Raw genomic sequence first — 22,461 nt, forward strand, 5'->3', positions numbered from 1 at the left:
TGAGCTGGGGCCTGGCGGTGTGGCCTAATGGCTAAAGTCCTCGCCTTGAATGTGCCGGGATCCCATATGGGCTCCAGTTCTAATCCCAGCAGTTCCACTTCCCATCCAGCTCCCTGCTTGTGGCCTGGGAAAGCAGTCGAGGACGGCCCAGAGCATTGGGACACTGCACCCGCGTGGGAGACCCAGAAGAGGTTCCTGGTTTCTGGCTTCAGATCGGCACAACACTCATTGGCCGTTGCGCTCACTTGGGGAGTGAAACATCAGACGGAAGATCTTCCTCTCTGTCTCTCCTCCTCTCTGTATATCTGACTTTGTAATAAAAAAAGTAAATACATCTTTAAAAAAAAAATAGTTGAGCTGGAACTCAATCCTAGATACTTCACTGTGGGTTATGGTTGTGTCAAGGTGGTGTCTTAACAGCTAGCAAAAACCTGCCCTTGGAAGTGTGTCCTAGAACATCATCTTTAGCTGCCGCTTACCACTTTTATACAAAGAATTTCAGAATAGTATAATTCACTTATGCTGTGTGTATACATATACACTTGTATGTGTTATGCAGTAGGTGTAGTAGCATTTTGCTTGTATTCTGTAAAACTATAAAGCAATTCTGTGTATGTTGGAAAAGACAAATTCCTTGCATTGCTCTGTCTTAGCATTGGTGTCTGCTCATTCCTCTTGCTGCGCACCAGCACCGGTTAGAACTGTTAGCTGCAGTCCTGTTCACAGGGTCACAGACCTCCACTGTTGATTAACTTTAGAGTCATTGTTCTGTTCCTTCTTCTAATCCCAAAGAAGGAGTGGAATTGAGTTTTTCACTCTGGCTGCTTTTGCTGTTTAGTGTTTATCTCTAGTTTCATGTAAGCATACTTTTTTGGTTCTTTAGTTTGATTATTTCTATCTACTGTCATTAATGGTAGTTTTTACTTAAAGAATAACTGGTGAGAAAAACAGCGTGACAAAGAGACAGGCAAGGATGGATCTTCTAGCCATTGGTTCGCTTTTCAAGTGGCCACAGTGGTTGAGTGGGTGACAGGAGTCCCAATCCTTGGTCATATTCTCCTACTTTATCAGGTGCATTGGTGGGAGGCTGGGTCAGAAATGGAACAGCTGGATTTGAACATGTGCTCTGACAAGGGGTGCTCATGTTGCAGGTGGAGGCTTAACTTGCTTTTCTACATCATCAGCTCCAATGATGCTGATTTTAGTTGGAGTGTTAACCACCATTATAAAGTCATTCTATAAGTTAAAATATTCTAAATGCCATGTTACATTTTGTACGAAGCATTATGTTAATATACTGTAACCTTTACAATGTTAAGCTCAAAAGAATAACTGGTTTCTAAGGAATGTTCCCAGGCTAGAACCTTGCACTTCTAATTTCAGGTCCTGGGACAGCTTGCTCCAGAGCCTCTCGCTTTGGTTTTTAGTTTGTTACTTCAAATCAATAATCTACCAGTGGGACCAGCACCATGGCATGTTAAAACTAAATGCTGCCTGCAGTGGCGGCATCCTATTGTGACACTGGCTTGAGTCCCGGCCACTCCACCTCTGATCCAGCTGTCTGCCTATAGTTTGAGAAAGCAGTGGAGGATGGCTCAAGTCCAAGTCCTTGGGCCCCTGTGCCCATGTGGGAGACCTGGAAGTACCTTCTGGCTCTTAGCTTTGGACCAACTCAGCTCTAGCCATTGTGGATGTGTGTGTGTGTGTGTGTGTGTGTGTGTGTGTGTGTGTGTGTGTAAGAGAGAGAGAGAGAGAGAGATTTATTTGAAAAGCAGAGCTACACACACACACACACACACACACACACACACACAGATCTTCGATCCACTGGCTTGCTCCCCAAATGGCCTTATCAGCTGGGGCTGGGCCAGGCTGGAGCCAGGAGCCAGGAGCTTTGTCTGAATGTCCCATATGGAGCCCACACACTTGGGTCATCGTTCATTGCTTTCCCAGGCACGTTAACAGGGAGCTGTTTTGGACGCTGGGCAGTGGGGACTTAAACCAACATGGGTGTTCAATGTTGCAGTCAGTGCTTTAACCCACTATACCACAGCACTGACCCCAGGAATATTTGGCTTTTGAGGCAGATTAAGTTTTGGTTTTTTTGTTTTGTTTTGTTTTTAATAAGATATGAGATAGGGGTTGACAGCATGGCATGGTAGGGTAAGCTTCCACCTTTGGTGCTGGAATCCTATATGGGCACAGTTTGAGTCTTGCTGCTCCATTTCTGATCCAGTTCCCTGCTTATGGTGTGGGAAAGCAGCTGGAGGATGGCTGAAGTCCTCGGGCCCATAGAAGACTTGGAGGTTGCTCTGGCTCCTGGCTCCTGGCTTTGAGTTGACTCAGCTGGAGCTATTGGTGGTTTAGAAGTAGAAGGTCTCTGTCTGTCCTTCTCTCTGTTAACTCTGCCTTTCAAATAAAAACAAAAACAGTGAGATCGATCAGTCTGACCATGGCAAGCTTTTTAAGCAGAAATGGAGTTTGAGGCATCACACTAATCCCTAGCTTTGGGTTCACTTGCTCTTTTCCTAGAAGTCCTTTGTTCTCTTTGCCAGGTGTGGAGGGGGCCGCCTTCCAGAGCAGACTCCCGCATGACCGCATGACTTCTCAAGAAGCAGCCTGCTTCCCAGATGTCATCAGTGGACCACAGCAGACCCAGAAGGTCTTCCTGTTCATCAGAAACCGCACAGTGAGTTTCCAAGTCAGCCTTTACACATTGGAAATTGGACAAAATGTTTTGGAAGGAAAGAATCTTACATTATTTGTACTATAATATTTTTATCAGGGGATAACATTGCTGAAAATCAGTTGTTTTTCCTTCAGGTGTTAAAAAAAAAACTTATGTGTTTGTTTTTACAAAATTGAAAGCTTGCTTTATTCGTTTGGATTCTTTTCATACTTGATAACTTCTTAAGTACACACTAGGAATATTATAAATGTTTACTTTTGACATCATTTTGTCTTTCCCTCCTGATGTCTTACTGTTTTCTTCACTTGGTTCTGCCTCTTTCCCAGGCTGAATGGTAGTTTGAAAGTGTGTGTGTATTGTTTTTTCTCATAGTTGTGTCTTAATAATTTAACTATTGGACATTTAAGTGTCCGTTTCTACCTTACCATAATTAAACTAAACAGCCTGATGCATCCTTGACTGCATTTCTGTTGTCTATTTTCTGTTTATTATTGTTATTGATGATTTGTTTGTTTATTGGAAGGACAGAGTTAGAGAGACACAGAAAGATCTGTTCTTTGGTTCACACCCTAACAACTACACAAACCAGGTCTGGGCCAGCCGGATCAGGACCAGGGTCTGAATCCTCATCTCCAGTGTGAGTGGCAGGGACCCAATCCCCTAGGCCATCTCCTGCTGCTTTCCTGGTACCATAAGTAGAAAAGCTGGTTGAAGCAACCAGGACACACGGATGCTTATATGGGATACTGGCATCGTAGGTGGCAGCTTAACATGCTGCACCACAATCACTTGTTGATTATTGTCTTAGATGGAGTTTATTTTTATTTATTTATTTATTTTTTAAGATTTATTCATTTTATTACAGCCAGATATACAGAGGAGGAGAGACAGAGAGGAAGATCCTCCATCCAATGATTCACTCCCCAAGTGAGCCGCAACGGCCAGTGCGCGCCAATCCGATGCCGGGAACCAGGAACCTCCCCCAGGTCTCCCACGCGGGTGCAGGGTCCCAAAGCATTGGGCCGTCCTCAACTGCCCTCCCAGGCCACAAGCAGGGAGCTGGATGGGAAGTGGAGCTGCCGGGATCAGAACCAGCGCCCATATGGGATCCTGGGGCGTTCAAGGCGAGGACTTTAGCTGCTAGGCCACGCTGCCGGGCCCTTAGATGGAGTTTAAAAAGGACTGGTGTGATAGCATGGTGGCTCTGATGGGGGGCAGAGGTGACCTGACAGGTGAGCTGACACTGGTCTGGTAGAGGATGTTTCTACTCATCCAGATCCCAGTGGGATTTTCTTTTCTTGTTAAGTGAAAAAGTTGGTTTTGTTTTTTGTTTTGCACGAATAGGCAAATTGAGAGATTTTCTAACTGCTGAATTAACTCTCCAAATGCCAGAGATAGGAGCTAGAATTGAAATCCAGGTCCCTCAAGTGGATGAGTTAATTGGGGTGACCCCTTACTTGAGTCATCCTGGCTGCCTCCTAGGAGCTGCTTTGGTTGGAAGGCAGAGTCAGGAGCTGCCGTTGGAAATGCAAGGCTTTGATGTGGGTTGCTGGCATCTTAAATATTGAGTTAAGAAATCCGTTCTGTAAAAAGTAAATGGAAAAATCTAAGTATTTCTGAGACTGAGCTGTCTTATAATTAGCTTTTTCTCCTTGTGGCAGGTTGGTTTATTTGGGTGGGTTGTTTTTTTTTTTTTTTAAGACAAAAATCCCACTTGGAGAGTGAATCAGCAGACAAAATATCTTTTCTGTCTCTTTGTAAAACTCTGCCTTTCTAATACAAATAAATGTTTTGGTTTTACCTGAAGTCAGTTTTCACTTTTTTACTTAGATTTGGATGATGGATTTACAGTAATTGCTGTTTTTTCTTACTTGTCTAACCAGAAGTGTGGATTTGTCGAATTGGTGACCAAGATTAAACTTGCAGTCTTTGGCTGTTAAACACAATAAAAGTCATTTTCTTCTGCAGAACTGTTCTAATTCTCTAATCTTAAACTATATTTTTCTTTTCTGTAGATTTTAAAACTATTACTGAGTTTGTGACTTCATATGATAAAAGGAATAAGAGGACTATGGAAGGTTGAGCAGTTTGGGCCTAGGTGTACATGAGAAATTACATTTTTCCCTTCACAGTGGCCACAGAGAAACATGGGGAATCCCTATGGATCAGATCATTTCGTTGTAGCGGTTTGACAGGTTTACATGCAGCCACGTTAACTCTTGATGAGAAGTTTTTCATGGAATGAACAGGCTTTATTCACTTGTAGCTAAGAACTACATATGGGTGGCATTTAGTTTATTTTGTATTTTGTAAATATATTTTCACTTTGAAGAGAATTCATGCTAGAACCATTGATTGCACCATAGTTGTTTTTTTTTTCCCCTTATTTTATTATTGGAAATAATTGACAACTTCAGCAGCCTGGTGTTCTGATTTTTCTCCTGTCTTCTGTTATCTTCTGATTGCTTTGTAGGTTTATTAACTCCTGGCCGTTGTATAAACTGTTGGGACCACCTTCAGTCTTCCGCTCTGTTGCATGTCCCCTCAGGGACTTTCTTATCGCTTCAAAGCAGAAGACTTTAGCCCTTACCTCTCCTTTGCATTTCAGAACATCTGTCTAGCTGCCTGTTAGATCTCCTTTTGTTGTCTGGGTTCTACCTGCATTATTTAATTTCTTCATTCAGTGAGTGGCACATCAGTTCGTTTACTTGTACAAGACAAAACCTGAGAAATTGTCCTTAAAATCTTTGACATATACCTCTGCTTATCTAATTGATCATTATTAGATTTTGTGGATTTCGCCACATGTAATCCAGCTTTAAATTCTAGCTCTTTCGTGGGAGATGTGCGATGTTGGAAAGTTAGTAGATTTTTAAAAACTATATACATGAGATTGTCAGCAATGTCTTCATTGTTTCAGTGAAAGAAAAGCCAATATTAGAGATCTTTAAGTTATAACAAATTTAAAGATAGTCAAATGACATATCTATTTGTATGTAATGCAATTTATGTCATTTAAATATAGCTGCAGTTATGGTTGGATAATCCAAAGATCCAGCTGACATTTGAGGCTACTCTCCAGCAGTTGGAAGCGCCTTATAACAGTAAGTAGTGTGCTCATGAGGACTGATTTTGTCTGGGCTGTGAAAATTGATGTTTTCTTCCAAGATCCTAATGGTTTTTTAGTAGTTAAATTTTTAAAATTTAGTTTTCCCTTTTATTTTGTTTTGCTGTGCAAAAAGGAGCCTTGCAAAAAATCTGTGTGTGTGTGTGTGTGTAGTTTAGTTTCGTTTCTCTGGTCTTTCTAAGTTGTGTTGACAAATGAGTTTAAGAGAGCACTCAGTTTTTCTAGTACAGTTGTCTGACTTTGATCCATGGCACTTTGTTGGCATTTGATTGACACTTGATTGGCTGGTTGTCTGGCTTTTTCTGATTTACTACTTGCCACTTAGAAAGCTTTTGAAAGTTTTGCCAAACTGAATGTGCATTATCTTTATACAGATTTGATTTTGCCCTCCATTTATCCTTAGTGAATGTCATTCTTAAAATTCTAAATTATCTCTGATGTGAATTTTTGGACTCCTTTCCAGTTCTGGAAGTCACTGTTCTAAAGGAATTATGAAACCTGAAGCTAACTTCTGGGGAAAATGTGTAGAAGAAATGTGATGAAGAAATAGAAAGAATTTGCTCTGTAAATTGCTGAGAATATAAATATATTTTCAAATTCACTTATTTCATAGGCGATACTGTGCTTGTCCATCGAGTTCACAGTTACTTAGAGCGTCATGGCCTTATCAACTTTGGCATCTATAAGAGGATAAAACCCTTACCAAGTAAGTACCTTTGTCAGTGCATTCCATGGTTTTAGGTTAAGATTCTAGTACTGTATTTAATTTCATTTTTATTTTTAAACTTGTAGTTATTGAAAATATATTCAGGTTTTTTTCTGTTAAAGTCAGATGGGAATGACTGGCCTGAGTTCAAGTCCTTTGGTCTGAATCTGAAAGGCAGCTGCAGACGGGACTTGTGATTCAGTAATTGTGTACAGGCTAATTAAAAGATTAATGTGTTTATTGGAAAAAGTTACAAAGAGGTAAAACAAAAATCTTCCATTTGCTGGTTCACTGTCTAGAAGATCTTGGTGTCAGAGCTAGCCAGGTGGAAGCCAGGAGCTTCTTCCAAGTGGACAGCAAGAGGCCGCTGGATGAAAAGTGAGGCTGCCGGGACATGAACTGGCACCCATATGGGATCCCAGCTTGTGCAAGGCGAGGACTTTAGCTGCTAGGCTACCACACCAGGCCCAGAAAGACAGATTTTTACAGAGAGACAAAGATATTTTGTCTGCTGGCTCACTCTCCCAGTGGCTGCAACGGCCAGGTCAAGTTAATCAGGAGCCAGGACTTCTTTAGAGCCTCTCATGCGGGTGCAGGGTCTCAAGGCATCCTCTACTGCTTTCCCAGGCCACAAGCAGGGGGCTGGATGGGAAGTGGAGCAGCTGGGACACAAAACAATGCCCTTATAGGATCCTGGCAGATGCAAGGCAAGGATTTAGCACTAGGCTGTTGTGCTCCGTTAATTTTTGATTTGATAGATCGTTAATGTGATACTAGACTTTCAGTTTTTTAAGAGCAGAATTTAAAAGCATAAATTTGTTAAAAAAAAAAAATCTGTTACATAAGCAGGAGGTTTGAGGTTTTCTCCCATTCAGCGGTTCCTTATGCTGCTAATGGTTCAATAAAGGAATCCAGGAGATGGGGATATTTTGGAAGTTAATATATTTGTTTTTAATACTTTAATACGTTTTGTTTTTTTTGTTTGTTTTTAATACTTTTTCAAAAAAAGGGAAACTTACTTAAGACTATAGAAATAAAGTTTAAAGGAAATAATAGTTTTCACGCAGGAGGTGTCGTAGAGCCATTGTAAGGTAAATGAAGCAAGTCCTTCGTAACAGATTAACTGGATCACAGATCCTGACACACAAGGCTGAATTAACAAAATACTAAATGGTCAGATAATGGGTTTTAATGAAGTATTTATTGCATTAAAGTGTGTAAGTTTCACATATTTTTCCATTTGTTTTCACACAGTTTCATGTTTTGAAAATAACTGTTAATTATTGGCTTCATAACACACCATGGCTTATTAAGAACATGTAGATTTTATTCTGCCTTTGTCTCCCTCCTTTCCCAGATACAGGAAGAAACAAAAGAGAATGTGGAGATAGCGGTCGCACCCCATTCCTGTAACCCGTGACCCCTTATCATCCTAATCAACCTTGTTAAAATCACCAAAAATAGAAATGATTATCGGGAAAAAGGATCTAGAGATTTTCCTAAAGGGAATCATGAAAAATATATAAGCACTTAAAATCCTCAGTACAAAAGAAGTTATGGTTTTTGTTTGTTTTTTGCTTTTAGCTAAAAAGACAGGAAAGGTCATTATTATAGGCTCTGGAGTCTCCGGCTTGGCAGCAGCTCGACAATTGCAAAGTTTTGGAATGGATGTTACGCTTCTGGAAGCCAGGGTAAGAATTGTATGTTGAGTTTACTAAGATTGCTCCAATTAGAAACATGGTAAGGGAATTATGTGTTTCCAGTTGAGGGACTGTTCACCTTGAGTTTAGCCAAGTTTGTTGATGTTTTGACAGTTTTGTAAAGGATTTAGTGGTTAGAGTCCATAACTAATCCATATAGTCTTTGAAAAATCCTGCATTCCTTTGACAGGCACAGTGACAGAATGGGAAGTTGGGAGGGGAGAGAGAATAAATTCTCAGGCATTAATGACTTTCCTGGTGGCCACAGCTATTGGGGCTGGGCCAGGTTAAGACCCAGAGCCAGAATCTCAACTCAGGTCTCCAAGTGTGAGAAAAAAGAAAACGACATTATTGGTGCTGCTATTAAAATTACCTCATGTGTAATTTTTGAAACTTAATGATCATCTAATGGCTTAAAGGCTTCTTTATACACCCACCATTTCAAAACAACAAAGTATTTCACAAGTAACCTGAACATCTAGTTTTACAAGCTTTTTCTTTTTCTTCTTTTCTTTTTGAAAGATTAATTTTATTTTTATTTGAAAGGCAGAGATAGGGAGAGAGGAATCTTCCATCCTCTGGTTCGCTCCACAGGTGGCTCCAGTAGCTGGAGTTGAGCTCATCTGAAGCCAGGAGCCAGGAGCTTCCTCCAGGTCTTCCACATGGTTGCCAGGGGTCCATGGACTTGGGCCTTCCGCTGCTGCTTTCTTAGTCCATAAGCTTGGAGCTGGTTTGGAAGTGAAGCAACTGGGACAAAAACCAGTGTTAATATGGGATGCTGATGCCATAGGCAGGAGTCAGCTTAGTATGCCATGGCACCGGCTCGAACAAATGTTTTTAAAATGCAGTATGCAGTACAATCCAAATTACTTTCAGTAAAAGTTTAAAATATATTATTGGTGTATAATCTTAGTAAAGAAATATTGCAGGGGTTAAGCTAGTAGCTGGGGTCCCCGCATCCTGTATCCTGGCTCTGATTCAGGCCCACCTACTTTCTTTTTATCCTGCCGATGTCCCTGGGAGGCAGCAGGTGATGGCTGAAGTGCTTTGGCTGCTGTCTGTCACAGACCCAGCTCGAGACCCTAGCTGTCGGCTTCAGCCTCGCCCGCCCTGCGGTTGGCGGCATTTGGAGATTGGCCTGTCTCCGCCCGTCCCTTTTGCTGTGCTTTTCAAGTAGATGAAAATAAACTTTTTTTTAAGATGGAAGTAACATTTTTTCATTAATTTAGAAAATGTTTGTGTGTTCTCTGTGTACTGAGAATAACAGTAAGGAATAATGGGATTGTTGTGATTCCTACACAGAATCAGTAAATTTGTGTAGGGATACTTGTTTTGCTTTTTTTGTTGCTTGTTTAGAATTTTCAGAGTATTCTCCTTTTTTACTGTAATTATTAAATTATCACTATAGTGTGGTAATATTTCCCCATACTTAAATATTTAGTCAGTACAGGTGACCTGGGCTGCTTTACGCATGAAGGACTTATAGAAGTAGATGCCACTGGCTGCACTGGAGAACCGTGTTTCTGTGGGAATGGGGTTAAGAGCTAGAACATGGTTACAGAAAAGTGATTTTTTTTTTTAAAGATTTATTTATTTTATTATAAAGTCAGATATACAGAGAGGAGGAGAGACAGAGAGGAAGATCTTCCGTCCGATGATTCACTCCCCAAGTGAGCCGCAACGGCCGGTGCGCGCCGATCCGAAGCTGGTTACCAGGAGCCTCTTCCGGGTCTCCCACGCGGGTGCAGGTCCTGATGCATTGGGCCGTCCTTGACTGGTTTCTCAGGCCACAAGGAGAGAGCTGGATGGGAAGTGGAGCTGCCGGGATTAGAACCAGCGCCCATATGGGATCCCGGGGGGCGTTCAAGGCGAGGACTTTCGCCAATGGCCACACTGCCAGGCCCGAAAATTGATATTTTTATATTGGAATTTATGAACAGATTTTCTATGTGGGTGACACATAGCTCATCATAGACAATAAGAGATACTACAGCTAGGTGGAGAGGTAATGTCTGTGCCTGCGAAGCCTTCTGGTTGTCTGTTTGGTTCCTGTCCCATCACTTCATTGTGTACCTCTTGTGGTTGCTCCGTAACTGTCTCTCCCTCATGGTCTTCAAGTTATGCTTCATGTGTTCTTTGGGTTGATTATACTCCATGTGAACTCCAAACAAAACCCGTATCTTAATATATTTTTTCATTTATATTTCCTTCTGCCTTCCCTGCCCTGTGCTCCCCTGCTTTCATTCTGTCTCTTCTCCTTCCCTCCCTCTGTTTCTTTGTCATTGTTATGGAGAGAAGGAGAGACACAGTTAGATATTCTGGCTACTCTTTTCACTTCCCTAGATGGCCCAACAGCCAGGGATGGACCAGGCCAAAGGCAGGAGCCTGGAGTCACTTCCAGGGTTCCCACGTGGGTAGCAAGAGTCTGCACATATGAGCCATCCTCTGGTGCTTTCCCAGGCCGTTAGCAGGTAGCTGGATCAGAAGTAGAGCAAGTGGGACTGAAGTGATACCCATATGGGATGCCGGCATCACGATGACGTCTTCACTAGCTATGCCACAGTGCTGGCTCCCAAATTAAAATAGAAGAGCCCTAGTATGGTACTATGCTAGGATATTGAGATTAAGATAGTCTTGATTGAAATGATTTTGGCCATTTTTTTTCTGAGAAAACAGGATCGTGTGGGCGGCCGAGTTGCTACTTTTCGCAAAGGAAACTATGTAGCTGACCTAGGAGCCATGGTAGTGACAGGTCTTGGTAAGTAGTTGTTAATTATATGCTCATACATGGTCTGAGACTCCGAAAATTATTTAACTTACATGCTTTTTTTTTTTATAAAGATTTATTTTTATTACAAAGTCAGATATACAGAGAGGAGAAGAGACAGAGAGGAAGATCTTCCTTCCGATGATTCACTCCCCAAGTGAGCCGCAACAGGTCGGTGCGCGCTGATCTGAAGCCGGGAACCAGGAACCTCTTCCAGGTCTCCCACGCGGGTGCAGGGTCCCAAAGCTTTTGGGCTGTCCTGGACTGCTTTCCCAGGCCACAAGCAGGGAGCTGGATGGGACGTGGAGCTGCCGGGATTAGAACCGGCGCCCATATGGGATCCCGGGGCGTTCAAGGCAAGGACTTTAGCCGCTAGGCCACGCCGCTGGGCCCAACTTACATGCTTTTTAAAGATTTTTTTTTTATTTGAAAGGCAGAATATACAGAGAAAGGGGGACATCTTCCGTTTGTTGGTTTGCTCTCCAATGGCCACAACAACCAGGGCTGGGCTAGACGAAAGCCAGGGACCAAAAACTCCTTCTGGGTCTGTCCGTGAGTGTTAGGGCCCGGAGTATTCGGACTGTTTCCCGGGTGCATTAGTAAGGAGCTGGATCACAGTATAACGGTTGGGACACAAAGTAGCACTGATGTGGGATGCAGATGTCATGGTGGAGAAATAACCCACTGCACTACAATGTTGTTCCCTGAATTTATACTTTAAAGCCAAAAATACTTTTTTTTTTAGTTTTATCTTATTTTATTATTAGAAAATCAGATATACAGAGAGAAGGAGAGACAGAGAGATCTTCCGTCCAATGATTCACTCCCCAAGTGAGCGCAGTGGCTGGTGCTGTGCCAGTCTGAAGCCAGGAGTCAGGAACTCCCTCCAGGTCTCCCACGCGGGTGCAGGGTTCCAATGCTTTGGGCCGTCCTCGACTGCTTTCCCAGGCCACAAGCAGGGAGCTGGATGGGAAGCAGGGCCACCAGGATTAGAAACAGCACCCATATGGGAACCTGGTGCTTGGAAGGCAAGGACTTTAGCTGCTAGGCTACCACACCGGGCCCTGTTAGTGTATTTTCTATAGCTAGTAACACAAAATCACAGGTTGGTTAATTTACAAAGAAAAAAGGTTAGTATTTTGCTCACAGTTGAGATCCAAGGTTGAAGGCCTACATCTGGTAGCCTTCCTGTCTGTGCTTATGAAGCAGTGCAGGCCATTCTTTGGCAAGAGGTAAGGAGTTGCATCGCCCCTGCTAGAGCCATGCTGATTTAATCACAGCCAGCTCCTGCCTGGTAGCCTGCCAGCCTCAAAGGCCCTACCTGTAACACCACAATGGGGTTAAGTCTCCACCCTTTGAATACCTCACATGGGGCTGCGTTAAGAGGACAAACTCTACTCAAACCATAGCAAGTGCTGCTGTTAGTGAGAAAGTGCCCAATAGTCTTCCCAAAGATTGGATAGCAGCATGAGCAAAATTTAACTGGTACACATCTTTTACTTAGCTTTTTCTAGTACTAGGGAAATTATTCTTACAAGACAAATAAGTGTAAATGTAAGCGAGGTCTTTTTTTTTTTTTTTTTAAGATTTAAGAGTTACGCAGAAGGAGAGAGTCAGAGAGATCTTCCATCCACTAGTTCACCCCCAGATGGCTGCAATGGCTGCTTGTTTGGGTTAATCTGAGGCTGGGGCCAGGAGCTTCTTCTGGGTCTTCCATATGGGTACAGGGACCCCAAGGCCTTGGGTCATCTTCCACTGGTTTCCCAGGCCATTAATAGAGAGCTGGATTGGAACCCGAGTGATTGGAACTCAAATCAATGCCCATTGGCTTGCTGCCCCACTCTGGCCACGGAGGTTTTTAGTGTGGCATTATTTATAATAGGATGTTAGAAACAGCATATCAAAAGATTAAATTACGCAATGAGAAGCATACATCCATAAAAACTATGCTGTTCCTTGTTAATATAAAGTGATGCCTATGATATATCACTAAGTTTGAAAATGACAGTGCTATATGTACTATAATCCTTTGGTGTATGTATATCTGATACGATATATCTAAAGTTTAGGAAGAACTATAATGAAATGTTAATGCATAGGACAAGCTCTTTTTGTTTATCTGTTTAGTGTTTTTTAAGCTCTTTTTGGGGAGGGTTATTTTTTGAGGCATGATTCACATCCTTTAAATTTTGATTCTTTTATTTTTCCAATTAAAAATTTTCAAAGTATTTTTTTAATTTGGTTGAAAGAAACAATGGGACAGAGATCTTTCCCCTACTGGGTCACTACTGAAATATCTGTAAAATCCAAGACTAGGCAAGGCCAAAGTTAGAATCCAAAACTCCAAGCAAGTCTGTTGTATGGGTGGCAGGGACCCAAATCTTTGAACCATCATTTGCTGGCTCCCAGGATGCACACAGGCAGGAACTGATTCAAAAGTGTGGGATAACCAGAACTGGAACCCTGCACTTCAGTACAGGATGTGGGCATCCAGGGCAGTGGGCTTACCTTGCAACCTCAACATGCACCCTTCGTATTTTTTTATTTTGAGTACAACAGTCTTTGAGGTTTTCATACTCTATTTGTATATACATTGAATTTAATTGTCTGGGTTTTTTCCAGGTGGGAATCCCATGGCTGTGGTCAGCAAACAAGTAAACATGGAATTGGCCAAGATCAAGCAGAAATGCCCACTGTATGAAGCTAACGGACAGGCTGTAAGTGGAGGACAGATACAACTTCTCCAGATTTCTGTGGTTTAGTTGAAAAAAAAAAAAAAAGAATTCAGATGTCAAGGGATGTGTGTATAGATATACACTTGTAAATGCAGACAGAAATGATGTGACGTGATGCTGATTGTTTCTTCATTCTGAGCCGATCCAGAAGGGATTATTGTTATTTATACGTATAATTGTGTGTGTGTGTGTGTGTGTGTGTGTGTGTGTGTGTGTGCATGCACGCCTGTGCTTTTTATTTGGCTGTGGCCACCTACTCCAAGAAACTTGGAATTGAAGCTTGAGTCTTCATTTCTTTGTATTATGCCTCCCATCATGTGTTCTTTACAGCTTTGGTTTTGTGTTTATAGACTCAAGCTTTTCATGGGCTAGCAGCCAAATGTGGTAGGACTTACCCACATGTATAAGTAGGCTCAAGTATTTGCAACTGAACAAAAAGCATAGGATCCAGAGTAGTTTACTATAAAACAGAAGCTACACAAGTCTCCCCCCACCCTTTTTTTTTCCTTGCAGGGGTTGGGGAGTTACTCTCAAATTCACTCCCTAAGTGCCTATAGTGGGCTAAGCTGGGCAGGAGCCAGGAACCAGTCCTCGTCTGTTATCTAGCTACTAGAGCCACTGTATGCTGTCTGTCAGGAAGTACATTAGTGGGAAATGAATTGGTCATGGCGCCAGCGCTGGAATCCAGTTACTCCTGTAAATGATGTGGGTCCTAAATGGCATCTTCACTTCCACATCAAGTACCTGACAGCTGCCACACCCAACACCCTACCTCCTATGCTGTTGTTTTCATAGGTGAACAGGATTCAGAAGTTTGTATTATACCAGCTATTCTTTCATGATGAGAGTCTACACCTTTCAGAATATGCTGTTACTCATATTTTGAGGGAAAGGAAATATGGCATAATATCACTGCTAAAAGAGTTAAGATCCCAGTTTTTTGGGTTTATGCGAGGGTCTCCAGGGACCTCCTCATTTAGTTCTATCTGCCCTTAGGCTTTATGGGCATCTTGAGAGAGAAAAAGCACTGGGTTCCCATCCCTGCCGTCCTAGCCCAGGTTTCCTGCTAGGGCTTCAAGGCTGCTCACAGAATAAAGAGTACAGTGAGAGAAAGGATGGAATTTGGATTAATTCTATTCAACTATTTCAGTTATTCTTAAAAGATCTATAAAGGATGTAGAGATGAATAAAATAGGCCCTGCAACAGTCTAGAGTACTACTAATACACAAATATTTTTTCCTAGCTCTTTATTATGTAAACTTAAAATGTATGCAGAAGTAGGAAGAATCTGTGCTGAACTCCCATGTTCCCAAACCTGTTATATTTATCCCATTCCCTTTGTTATAAATGCAGGATACTTTAAAGCAAATCACAAATACATTATGCATAGATTGGCCAGCAGCACATGTAGATTTGCTGATAGTTTGATTTAGGTACTGCTGGGAGGGGAACCAGTGGACAGGAGAATGTGTGGAGGTGAGGGACCAGGGGCAGGAGTGATGGTGAAGGGCAGTAGCTGTGTGAGGGCTGGGCCTGCTGGCAGAGAATGCGTCATTCTGAGCTGAAAGCTTGCTAAAGGAGGCTGGACTGCTACCAGGAAGGGCAGGAGAAATGAAGGCTGAAGTTTAGGATAAACAGAGCTGTGCTAGGGAGATGTTGCAGTGCCATGATTAGATTGGTTTTTGGGGTAGATAGGCAGCAAAGGGCTGAGCTGTGGAGAAAGTGGAGTAGCAGTAATCCACACTGAAGAATTTTCTGGTCATGGAGGCATCATCTTTTCTCTCTAGGCTTTGCTGTTCATGCTTTTTTATTAGCCTTTTTTGTTGTTTGTTTCAATTAGTATGCCAGTATTACATGCAGCATTTTAATCTGTTAGAACACAACAGATAGCTGATTGTATGTGCGCATGTTTATGTAAGATTTATTTACTATCAAAAATTTAGAGTTAGGGAGAGGCATGTATGTTCCTCTCTGCTGGTTCACTCCCTAGATAGCTGTGACAGCCAGTAATGTCCCAGGCCACGGCCGGGAGCCAGGAGGTTTACCCAGGTCTCCCATGTGAGGGCCAGGGTCCACACGCTTGGGTCATCTTCTATTGCTTTTCCTAGGCCATTAGCAGGGAGCTGGATTGCAAGTGAAGCATACCAGGACCCTAAGTGGTACCCATATATTGGTATGTCAGGCAGTAGCCATATCCACTGGCCACACTTCCAACTCCCTATTTAGTCTAACAGTGAAGAGAAACTTTGTAGTAGAAATATACAGAGAAATGGGTTGCTTTCCTTGGATTAGACTATTTTAAAGCATTTGTTGCTGAATAGTATGCCAGCACTGCTGAAAGTGTGGCCTGCTGCTGCTATCCTAGTTAACTGTTGGCTGATGATGCAGAAAGAGAGAAAACAGCTTTTGGCAGAATGTAAATAACTACACTGTGAGCTCAGGTGATGACCTTTGGGAGGAGGACTTCGTCAGTGATTTCTGTTCTGGTTTATAAATCCACACATCTCCCCAGGACTGACCCTTTTGAGTAACATTAGGCAGCAAGTGTTAACCTGGTGATATGATTTTCAGCATTGTGTAATCAGTAATACTTTTCCAGGTGAAATGGATAGTTGTCATTCAACTTTGATTTGTATAGCATTTTTCTACATTCTACTTGCATTTTGTACAGTTGCCAAATGGTGAGGAAGATTCTTGAAGCATTTCATATTTGGAAGGGAATTCTTTGAAGCTGAGAATTCCTCCTACCTGCAGTTAATCAGTCACGAGGCACCTGAATGTTTTTGTGTTTTTCTTCCTTGGCAGCTTAGCAGTGTAGCTCAGTGTAAGAATGGGTAACTGTTGACTAGCAGATTCTCTGTAGTACAAGTACTACAAAGATTCTTCTTTGTACAAGTACAAAGAGTACCATTGTTAATGCTTTTATAACTACAAATGTGTCTCCTAGCTTTAGGTCAGTCAGTAATTTTACTTCTCTGCTTTGCAGAAAGCTCACACAAGTGTTAACCTAAGGTCATTGCAGTCAGTAAGTTGGAAAGCAAAACCCAGTGCCTGGTATTCTGGCTCAGATTCCCATATTTGGTCTGCTGCTTATGGCTGGAAGCTCAGGGAATTGGCATGAGTGAGCATGTGCAAGTCTTAAGACCCTGTGTGTTTCCTTCAACTGGGTCTTCCTCTTTGAGAACTTCTGCCGGTAGGAAATAGGGTTCACATAGAGTAGAAATTCACTTAGCCATTGACTTCTTTGGATAAAGTAGGCCATGCTTCTGTTTTGTTTTTGTGGCTAGCTTCAGTTGAAGAGAGAATAATTTTAGTGTGTAGCAGTGAACTCATTCTGTACAAGGCCAGTAGTTAGAACAGTTGTGGAAATAACTTGTCATGGGGTCTACCTGGCCATTTTGCTACCATAAGAAAAAAAATCACATAGCAGGTGGTTTTTGATGTTTTTATATTGTTTTGGTTACAATTGCATGGGTCCCTAAAATATATGTATATGTATTTTTTTAAGATTTACTTATCTTTTTTTTTTTTTAAAGATTTATTTATTTTATTACAAAGTCAGATACACAGAGAGGAGGAGAGACAGAGAGGAAGACCCTCCGCCCGACGATCCACTCCCCAAGTGAGCCGCAACGGGCCGGCGCTGCGCCGATCTGAAGCTGGGAACCTGGAGCCTCCCACAGTTCTCCCACGCGGGTGCAGTGTCCCAATGCATTGGGCCATCCCTGACCGCTTTCCCAGGCCACAAGCAGAGAGCTGGATGGGAAGTGGAGCTGCCGGGATTAGAACCAGCTCCCACATGGGATCCCGGGGCCCTCAAGGCAAGGACTTTAGCCGCCAGGCCACGCCGCCGGGCCCAAGATTTACTTATCTTTATTGGAAAGCTGGATATACAGAGAGGAGGAGAGACAGAAAGATCTTCTGTCTGATGTTTCACTCCCCAAGTGACTGTAATGGCCAGAGCTGCGCCAATCTGAAGCCAGGAGCCTTTTACGGCTCTCCCACATGGGTGCAGGGTCCCAAGACTTTGGGCTGTCCTTGCCTGCTGTCCCAGGCCATAAGCAGGGAGCTGGATGGGAAATGGGGCCTCCAGAATACAAACTGGCATCCATATAGGATCCCAGCTTGTGCAAGGCAGGGACTTCAGCTGCTAGGCTACTGTACCAGGCCCTGCTCTACCCTTTTTATTTGTTTGTTTGAAGGAGCTACAGAGTGCTCTTCCGTCTTGTTCACGCCCCAGATGCTACAACAGCCAGAGTTGGGCCAGGCTGAAGCCAGAAACTTCATCCATGTCTCTGGCATGGGTGGCAGGAGTTCTAACACTTGGACCATTTGCTGCTTTTCCCAGGATATTAGAGGTGGATCGCAAGTGGAACAGCCAGAACTCAAATTGTCATCCCCGATAGGGATAGCTGGTGTTGTGGAACAGGTGGCTTTATCCTCTGTGCTACAATGCCAGCCCAAACTCTGCCTTACAAGAAGTTAAAAGATGAAGTAAAATATAATTCCTTCCTTTATGCTCTTGAAGTTCCCAAATAGTTTTTCCCTTTGTAATAATACTTTTTAGGGCCATTGTGATATGGTGGGTTAACGTACAAGTGCTGATGCTGTCCCCGCTGCTCTGCTGCTCATCCAGCCTCCTGCAGATGCAGGCGAGGAAGCAGTGCACGATGGCCCAAATGCTGAGGCTCCCGTTAGCCCCTGGGCATCAGATGAGAGCTAGGCTCCTGGCTTTGGCCTGTCCTGGTCCCTGCCCTTGCAGCCCTTTGGGGAATGAATCAGCTGATAGAAGATTGCTTTCTGCCTCTCTAACTCTGCCTTTCCAAGAAATAAATCTTATAAAATAAAAATCGTTTTAATAGTGATTTGCTTTGATGGGTTGCATTACTGAATAGCTCTACTGTGTGCTGGAGACTACTTAGGCACGTTGTGTGTGGGTGCGTATGCTCTCTCCACTCATTCCTTCATTGCTTTTAGAAACTGAACAGTCCCTTACAATTTAGAGGAGGAAACAACAGTTGCCACATATAAAAGCACACTGAGTTCAGTTTGTGGTTAAGGATATACCTGGTGTCCTGGTATAATGGCTTTGTCTCCTCTGCCTTGGTTGGGAGAATCTAGATTAGAAACTTCTCAGTTGTAAATTTCTTCCAGATTTACCAGAGAAGCTTACCTTAGTCTTCTGTCTTTATTCTAAAAATGCTTAATGTGTGAGCACTGGAGAGGTAGAAGTTGACTGTGGCCTTGTTGGCCTGGTTTGATCATTAGAGTTTTCTTTCAAAGTTATCAGGCTGAATCTCAGAGTTTTGTGTGCCTGGAACATTGCTGCACTTACATATTCCGCTGTGCTGCTGGAGAACTTAAGACTGGAAGTGCAGTAGATGTCCCTTTTTGAAGACCTAAATGTTAGATTGCATCCAGCGTGGAACCAAGGAGAGCTGTCATTTCCTTTGGGACTGTTTCTTGTAGGGACCAGGACCTGTCCAGAAAATTGTTTGTCGCTCCTAGATTTGTTTCTATACAGCTGTACCCTTTTCCATGCTCAGGAATGCTTCATGTGAGTATCAGGGACGCTGTAGGGCCAGAACAGTGAGAATGGAATCCACGGGAAGCAGTGAGACTCGGCCACTGTTTAGTATTGAGGGAATTGTTAACCTGAGATTTTCATAGGGAAGAAAATGGCTTTGAAAAGACATAATCAAAATCTGCTTAAGATAGTAGCGTTTTGTTTGCTTCCTTCTGAGTTACTCTTACCAGTTCTTACCTGCCTCCCATTGTGCTGCCGCATCCTTTGTAATCATTTGTTGAGCTCCTTTTTCAAGATGTGATACGAGGGTATTTCAGAAGTGTGTAGAAAATGAAATGAAATGATGGGCTGTTTTGACAGTTTTTAAAATCCATACATACAAGGAGTTTTCAAAAAGTTCTTTTCTGAAAAAATTATTTTTGAATTTTAAAAACTTGCCTTTTGATTTTATTTTTCCACACACTTATTGAAGTGTACCTTCTGTGGGCATGCAGTGGAATAGACACATAAAATTACAGTTACTGTTGTATTTAGAGATAACAAATATTTCAGTTTCTTACTTGTGAAATTATTAGCATCTGAGGGAAAGAAATAGTGTTGAAGGCAGTCACTTGCTAGAGTTCTTTTCACCAGTTGGCTGTGTTAACATGTTTTATTTTTGGAGGTGGATTCAAGATGTAAATATATTAAAAACACAGTTTGGTTTTTCTCCCAATCAGTATTGATTTTTCTGATGGGTAAATGTTTTATTTACTGAATGTGCCTTTAATTTCAAAGTAATAATTTTAAGGTTAACAGAAGCATTATTAGGTTTCAGGGTGATCCCTCATGCACTTGGAACATTCCTGCAATTGCTTCATGGGGCAGAAAGCGGAGAGGGCCTCAGGTGCTGAGTCTGGTGCCTAAGTTCCTAAAACTGAGCCTCCAGTTAGAGCTGTGTATCACACCAGCGGTTCTGCCCTCTGGTGGCAGCTTGGTGGTAAACTTTTAGTTTTTTGATTTTGTTACTGTTCTGTGTTTTCTTTTTTTCCTTTTCTATTGAGTTTTTGCTTTATTTCTCATTGCTTTTGGCCACCTTTCCCTCCCTGCCTTTTTATGGTTGCTTTTCTTTTGGTCATTTCTCTGCTTTAGCCTTTCCCATTTTGGTCTCTATACAGTCTGTTCCTTGTTTATATTCGAATGGTTGCAGCTTCTTGCAAAACAGAATGCTTCTGTCATGCTATGTTTAAAGCCTGATTTTACTGCTGTCATTCAAAACTAAAGGACGTGGCTGTGGGCTGTTATTTACAGTTTATTTCTCTCTCTGCTGCACTGGTTAAAAGGACACTGTCAAGGTATTTTTTCACAATTTTTCCAATCATTTTCCTCACTGTTTACAATATCCCATTAAAAGCTTGACACTGAAATCCTTTCCTTTCAAGGTCCTCTCCATCCTGCATCACACTGGTCTGTTGGTGTAGTCACGCCTGTGTGTTGGGCTGGTGCCATCGAGTTTTTGTCATTGAAAACGCATGTAAAAACAGTTTTTTTTTAGGGGAGGGAGTGTATGGGTGGACTAAAGGAGGAAGTGTAAGAACCAAGTGGGCTGCTGAGCAGAGGGAAGAAACAAAAGGTCAAATTTGGTCCCTCTAACCTTGACAGTGTCCCTTTAAATATCCTTCCACCACACACCCTGGACCCCAGTTCCTGAGCCTGTCACCCGACCTGCAGAGATTAAAGCTTGTCTGAGCAAGCATCCAGTTGAACTGGAAGAGCTTTAATCGGCCCCATTTGCACACTCCTAGCCAGCCTTCTCCAGGTGGGTGCCTGGGGTCTGGGCCCTCCTGCTGTGCCGTCCTCTTGCCAGGAGTGTTAGAAGCCACCCGTTGGAATATCCCTTTTTTGTTTTCCAGGACATGCAGTTGAGTGCATTGCATCTGTGATTAATTACGATTTCATAACTACAGCTGTCTTTTTAATATCTTTTGAAAAGAGAACCAGATTCATACGTCAAGAACTGTTTTGTAGTATCGAAGGGGTCAAATTAGATATAGCCAGTTTATGAGCAAAATCGCATTGTTTTGAGTTGCTCTGTAGAGATACCCTTTCTCATACCAGGATGAAAAGTAACTGGTCAGAAAGTAAATGAAATTCTTGAGAAGAGAATCTCTTTATCAACTTCTAAAACTGTGCATTCCAAATCAATAGGACTTGTCACTAAGAGCTGGTTTTCCAGCTGTTTTCTGGAGTTGAAGGGATATTTTTGATTCACCACATGAGATACCTCCCTGGTACGTCCTCACCATCCAAAGGCCGATGCTGACCCCGTTTCTCAGCATGAAGCCGAAGCTTTAGGAGGTGTGGGTGAGCGTCTGATGCGTAAGGCTCCTGAGCTGTCTCCCACATGTGGTGGTTATTAGAGCAGTTCTGTCTGTCACATTTACAGTTTCCAAGAAGAATCGCAGTCCTCTTTCCTTTTGTAGCTAAGGTTGCACTTCTTGTCGGCTGCTTTTTGCCCCGTGCTGGCTCTTCTGTGGAGTTGGTTGTGTGATCAATGCGGGACTGAGACCAAGGCTCAACACTGTGTAGTTGAGATGAATGGAAACACAGTGTTTTGAGAGGTAGAATCTCACTGTGTTGGTCTTGTCAGCAGTTATCTGTGATTATTTAAAAAAAAAACAAAAGCCAAAAAACAAACCTTCCCCCAGTCTCGAGTTAACTAGCACGCACTTTAGTGTTTTGTTTCTTGTTACTGATTTTGAGTTGACTGTAAAACTGGATTCCACAAGGTCGGAATCCCATTCCCTATTTAATGCACGACCTCTGCCAAGGATGCTCTCCTTGGACCTTCTGGGACCTCTCCAGCTGCCTTCACTTCAGCAGTGGAATTGCACATGCAGTTTGCTTGGTTTCCATCACTCAGTAGCAGAGGGATGTGTGTCAGCTGGCTGATGGGTCAGTGGCAGGTGCCCAGTGTCACCTCAAGGCATGAACTGTGATCTCTTCACTTCACCTGCAGCACTGAGTAGCCCAAGCATCTGGTACTTCAGTTACTCACAGTTTCTCTAAGAGCCTGGGACAATCAGCTGTGAACTCCCCAGTGCCATTGAACGTCTTCACTCTGCAGAGGAGTAAGGGTGCTAGTGCATTGTTTAGTAGCCATGCATTTCACTTCTTACCTGAAATTCTGTCATCTCTGAGGGGAAGCAGATGCTTTGAGCTTCTTAATT

At 42.7% G+C, this 22,461-nt stretch overlaps 1 protein-coding gene across 2 annotated transcripts in view; it reads left to right on the forward strand.

Annotated features, from left to right (window-relative positions):
* The window catches only part of KDM1A (lysine demethylase 1A), a 73,785-nt gene that overhangs the window by 33,417 nt on the left and 17,907 nt on the right, over positions 1 to 22,461 (forward strand). For both annotated transcript variants that reach the window (XM_058676695.1, XM_058676701.1), the window contains 6 exons: positions 2,556 to 2,689; positions 5,715 to 5,793; positions 6,430 to 6,522; positions 8,107 to 8,213; positions 10,899 to 10,980; positions 13,612 to 13,706. In XM_058676695.1, the coding sequence (XP_058532678.1) occupies positions 2,556 to 2,689; positions 5,715 to 5,793; positions 6,430 to 6,522; positions 8,107 to 8,213; positions 10,899 to 10,980; positions 13,612 to 13,706 (590 nt within the window). The remainder of the gene's footprint in view (positions 1 to 2,555; positions 2,690 to 5,714; positions 5,794 to 6,429; positions 6,523 to 8,106; positions 8,214 to 10,898; positions 10,981 to 13,611; positions 13,707 to 22,461) is intronic.

Source organism: Ochotona princeps, chromosome 2 (genome assembly GCF_030435755.1).
Source record: "Ochotona princeps isolate mOchPri1 chromosome 2, mOchPri1.hap1, whole genome shotgun sequence".
NCBI lineage: Eukaryota > Metazoa > Chordata > Mammalia > Lagomorpha > Ochotonidae > Ochotona > Ochotona princeps.